The sequence below is a fragment of the Elaeis guineensis genome, chromosome 13, assembly GCF_000442705.2.
Source record: "Elaeis guineensis isolate ETL-2024a chromosome 13, EG11, whole genome shotgun sequence".
Taxonomy (NCBI): Eukaryota; Viridiplantae; Streptophyta; class Magnoliopsida; order Arecales; family Arecaceae; genus Elaeis; species Elaeis guineensis.
Window position 1 is genome coordinate 40,578,127 of NC_026005.2, and position 5,203 is coordinate 40,583,329.

Consider the following 5,203-nt stretch of genomic DNA (forward strand, 5'->3'; position numbering starts at 1 on the left):
CTCAATCACCTTCTTTCAAAGTTTCATATAATATAGCTTAATATGTTTATATTTCTCATTAAGGGAAATCCAGTAACAACCATTATGTAGTTATTTGGCATTTTTCATTGTTTATCAATTAAAATTATTTTTAAATTTAGATTTCATCACAAATTTAGCTAGAAAGTAATATTTTATTATGTAAATAATGATAGGACTAAATAACATTGTTATTTAATATTCTTGTCAATTATAATTATCTTATTCTAAATAAATTGATTATTTTAACACTGACTAGAAAATACTATGTATATATAGACTGGTAGTAGTTATTTTCATTATAATGATCAATAATGATTTTGGTAGGCTTCCATTTTAAAGTGGTGTGATTATTATTAAAACTTTGCTCCATGTGCCAAACAATTTAATGCTTATATATCAAGTGATATGTAATCATTTTAATTTATATTTTTGTTTAAAGTATTGTTTGTTTAGATGAACATTGAAAAGTATATATTTTCACCATATGCCAGCTGCTGTCAATGAAATGATGAGTGGCTCCACTGGAGCTTTTCCCGCAAGAAAAAGGAGAGGTAGTACCCTAGCTATGTTTGGCGTTTATAGATCCCAATTGATCATCATGAGCTGGCCATAAGGCCAAAATAAAGAAAAAGGAAAACATCCTCAAGGTTGGCAACCCACTATAGGTTGGTTTGATTACCTCTACGGTGATTAAAGGGGACATATATAGTACGGTACCACCTCCAACAGCATCGATCCTACAGATATCTGCTAATAGGCGGGTGACAGCAATCGGTGCATCCAGCAAAAAAATCCAAGATATGGCAGGTCCCAGAGCCCAAATTCCAGCCAGATAGGTACAGCATGTGACTTCACCATGACCAAGTAAAGAAAAGGACACCATAGTTATTGTGCACCCATAAAAGGAAGGTAAGTCAACATGATATCTTCTTTTAATGAGAATGATCGATCAACCCTGTCTGCGTTCTACGTAATGCTAGGACTTATTGAAACCTAAACCACACCATTATTTTACATCCTTTACGAATATCACAACTGCTATTGTGTCTAATATTGCTGCTCACTGATGGCACTACTAGTAGAGTTGTTGACAACGATGATGAGTACATGAATTAAGGATCTTAGATCCTTCGGTGAAGGTGGGCGATGGGTTTGCGGTTCTGCTGCTTGTTGTGTGGAGAAACAATGGAGATGAGGCCACCTAGGGGAGGTCGCATCTTTGCACGGTATATCATCTCATCGTATGGCCTCCGGTAGAACCTGAGGAATGGCAGAAATGACTCCCTCTCTCGCTCTCCTCTGCTCACCTGCCCCTCCTTCTTAAAGGAGAAGAGCATTGCTGGAGACTGCAAGAACGACGGTCTCGGTGTCCTTGGATGCTGCTGCTTCTGCTGCTGTTGTTGCTGCTGCTGTTTACGGTTTGGTGGTGGGCATGAAGAGGGAGTGGATGGTATGCTCCTGCTGATGGAATCCATGCCTCTCCCTCTATTTGGAGTCGATCTCGCAGCCGGGGAGGCGAAGGAGAAGGACCGAGCATTGAGCGGCGAAGCACCAATCAGTGACGGGCTGGCAGTGGGAACCACCGTTCGGGTGGTGGTGGTGGAGAGGTACCAAGGCTTGAGGGAATCCAAGTGGGATACGGTAAAGGAGAAGCGCGACGACGTGGATCCACCGCCGAACTTGGTGGTGGCCGGGTCGAAACGAAGGGAGGTGGTCCTCGGGTACGACGCGAACGTGTTGTCCTCCAGCGAGTCCTCCAAGTCAAGGGAGGATACCAGAGTGGTGACCGCTGAAAGCTCCACAAATGGACGAACGCCCTGCAAGAATTATGACACAACGCTTTCATTTCTCTCCTCATTAATGATGTTGATAGCACTCTGGAGGAGGCATTGAAGTAGAGATGTTACCTTCCACAAATAGGCAAAGAAGGAAGGGGGGTCGACCACGAAAGCCTTGTGGAGCCGACCAGGGTAGTAGTCTGAGATAATCTTCAAAACGCCCATGAACAAGTTGAGGAAAGCCGAAGCTGATCTGAAAAAGCCTGCGCATTTGTGCACGCCTCATTACATTTAACTCAAAATAGTTCTAAAGCTAAAACTCACTCACTCTGAAACTAATGATATCTCTTTCTATCTGTCTTAGAGTATCACTAATTAATTGATTGATTTCTTTGAAAGATTAGGGCGGGAGAAAGAATAAAAAAAGTGAGTAAATAGCGTCAAGAGAGTGTTGTATGGTTTGGTTTGAAATTTGGTAGTGTTTGGCTGGGGACCGCAGTGCAGAATCTCCCCCACTCTGCAGACATATACAGTGATGACATATTTGAAGAAGGGTTCTTGGAATCCGTATATTTTGGGACAAATTTGGCCAGGGTCTGAATTGGGTGGGAGCAAGACAGGGTTCTGCTGCTCGGTTGGAAGACCGCTGCCCCCCTCACCCACTGTACGATAACTAAGCTGCTGGCATTCTGCACATGCCTGAACTGAACCGATGTATCCAAGCTCTCTCATTTGTATATCCTAAGTATGCACGGATTTAAATCTGACTGGAACCAAGCTTAATTAATACTAATTATTGTGATATTTTAATCAACAACCCAGTTAAAAAAAAAAATTGATAAAAAAATAAGATGCGAGTTGTTTACCTTTAAAAGAAAAATAATAGCCAGTAAATTCAAAAACCCACTGTGTACGCACCAACTTTTTTTTAAAAAATGCCTGAGGATTGATGCGTGGGCAACTTCCAACTTTTTTTTTTCAAATACAAACTTTGTTAGTCACGAACAAAATGTGATGATGTATTTTCAGTATTTCCTGTCACCTCATTTTTAATTATTTAAAGGAATGAGTTATGATGGCTTACTGGCATCAAAGAGGAAGACGAATTGGTCCACAAATCTGGACATGGATGAAATAGCCACTTCCAACGTGAAAACCAACAAGCGCACAAACCTGAAAAGAAGAGGAGAGAAAGGTAAAGGAAGAGATAAAGAGGAAATAAAAGGAATAAAAAGAGTTAGCTGGAAATGTAAGCAGGGGTATGGCTCTCACATCTTTTGAGAATGGAATTTTAGATAATCTTGCTTTATGCGAAAAACCTGGAAAAAAACAATGTTAGCTAAGAAAATAAGAATAAAATAAAACAAGTAACAGGGTTCAAGCGGCTAATAAGATTCAAGTTATTGCCAGGTGCTCCGTTCGCGAAAAGACTAAAACTCGGAAGCTGTAGGATGGAGTTGGGATGTACCATGACAGGCCTGGCCTCGTCGTCGTGACCTGCCACGTACGCCACGCCTTCGGCCAGCTCCCCGGAGAACTCATCAGCTATTAAATGCTCTGTTTTTTATTTAAAAAAACAGGGTAAAGTCTTCAGAATAAAAGGTAAGGAGTTCACTTATTTACAAAAGAAAATGTTTTTCCAAAACATTCATTACTTCAATCGGCTCTTCAGGACAAGAAGACAACGAAAAGTGATAAAGAAACATGCAAACAAGAGAGAAAAAAAAAATGAAGATTCCCCAAACAGCATCTGCAAAAATGAATAAATTCAAAAGAAGCTAATAGCAAACCCGAGAAAGTTATATTAAGGCATTTTATGAAAAAAAATAAGGTTATATTCTTTCTTAATTTATAAGTAATTTAGCACAAAAAGAAAAAAAAAAAAGAAAGGAAAGAGAATGTACCAGTTCCGATGCTTTCTCTCCAACTAAGTACTGTTCTCAGATGCTTGGCAGCCTTCTTCACATTGTCTCCTTTGGCTCTCAGAAACCGTTCCACGCACGCATCATTGCAGAACTTCTCCTGCCACAACCCAACACAATTCAAATTAGCGAAGAGGATAAAAGAAAAGAAAAAAAGGCATTCTAAACCAAACTCCAAAACCAAAAGAAAAAAAAAAAAAAAAAACTGTAAACAACTTATGAGATTAAACAAGCAAGAAGAATGGCACGAAATTTGCGCACCTGTTTCACCGTTAGGGGAGCTTGTTTTTTTAAGATATTGAGAACTGCCTCGATTCGTTCTCTATTGGCCTTGGCCTCCTTCCTCTCCATTCCCATCTACCTCCACCGAAGAAAGCTATCACAACAACAATAAATAGAACGCTAACCCTGACCCAAGATCTGCTACTCCTCCATCAGGAGATAGAGAGGGCTTGGAACTGAGAAATGATTCTAGAGAGAGAGAGAGAGAGAGAGGAGTGGAACTAGGAGTCGACGGTGATTGAATTTGAAGAGAGATGGAGAGAGGGTGGAGAGAGGAGAAGGTAAGAGGTATTTAAAACGGGTGACTGACGGAAGCCGTTATGGGGCAGCGAGAACTTAACCCAAGTGGCGGACTGGCAGTGGCACACAGTACTAACGTCGAATGCTGATGGCCCAAATAGACACGTTACCGTGAACGTTTGTCCTTTACTTTTTCCAGCTTTATTTTTATCTCGATCGACTTCGTTTTGATGGACCACCATCAATTCTTTTTGCTCTTTTGGCAACAACCACCATCCATCCCTTGACGCTTCATTCACTTGCCGTTTTGTTTATATCAAAGACAAACAGAGAGGATTATCGCATCACACGGCTATGATTATTCTCGTCTGATGTTATCGCTCAAGCGCCGACCTCCCATTTAATTCGGTGGGTTCCGCCCGTAAACGCGGCCCGATTGGTTAATTTCACTTCGCTTTGCGAGTCCAAGTCTAGGTGGACCGCCGTGAATGGCATTCCTGTAGATAGTTGAAACTCAAGGGGTCAATGTTTTCTTATACGTCGGACATGCCGCGGCGACTCTGGTCGGTTAAAGCAAATATATACAAAATTAAAAAAATATAATATCACATGGTCCATAAAATGTAGATATTAAATATTAATTGATAGAAATATTTTTATAAGAAATTCTCAAAAACCTAGCTGAATTAGATTACCATAGATCCATTAAAAGCCATAACTAAATTATTGAATCAAATCCTTTTCAACTCATGTACAAAGATCTTTTATTATTATTTTTTTTTGAGAACAGCTGCATCAAGGTACACCAATAAGCATCTGACATGATCGAATCATAAAATGATGAAAAGTGTAGATGATCAAATAACATTGCTAGCATGCTCAGTCATATTTCGATGCCACTCAATCAATCATACTGTTGCATATTCTATAAATATGTTTGATTAGACATCATGAGCACTT

The 5,203-nt window shown here is 40.0% G+C and overlaps 1 protein-coding gene across 1 annotated transcript; it reads right to left on the bottom strand.

Moving 5' to 3' along the window:
• Positions 1–931: 931 nt before the first annotated feature.
• On the bottom strand, positions 932–4,224 carry LOC105035903 (uncharacterized). Its single transcript, XM_073248103.1, has 7 exons — positions 3,983–4,224; positions 3,704–3,821; positions 3,268–3,356; positions 3,072–3,118; positions 2,884–2,972; positions 1,929–2,062; positions 932–1,838 (listed from the first exon to the last, which is right to left on the bottom strand). Exons 1-7 carry the CDS (start codon positions 4,076–4,078, stop codon positions 1,143–1,145), a joined length of 1,269 nt encoding a protein of 422 aa, XP_073104204.1. The 5' UTR covers positions 4,079–4,224; the 3' UTR covers positions 932–1,142.
• Between the last annotated feature and the right edge of the window lie 979 nt (positions 4,225–5,203).

Excerpts from the sequence above, each read along its gene's own strand:
- LOC105035903 (XM_073248103.1), bottom strand. The coding sequence starts at position 4,078 with ATGGGAATGGAGAGGAAGGAGGCCAAGGCCAATAGAGAACGAATCGAG. Across the intron at positions 3,357-3,703 it reads GAGAGAAAGCATCGGAACTG|AGCATTTAATAGCTGATGAG; the intron begins GTACATTCTCTT and ends AATAAAAAACAG. Across the intron at positions 3,119-3,267 it reads ACGAGGCCAGGCCTGTCATG|GTTTTTCGCATAAAGCAAGA; the intron begins GTACATCCCAAC and ends GTTTTTTTCCAG.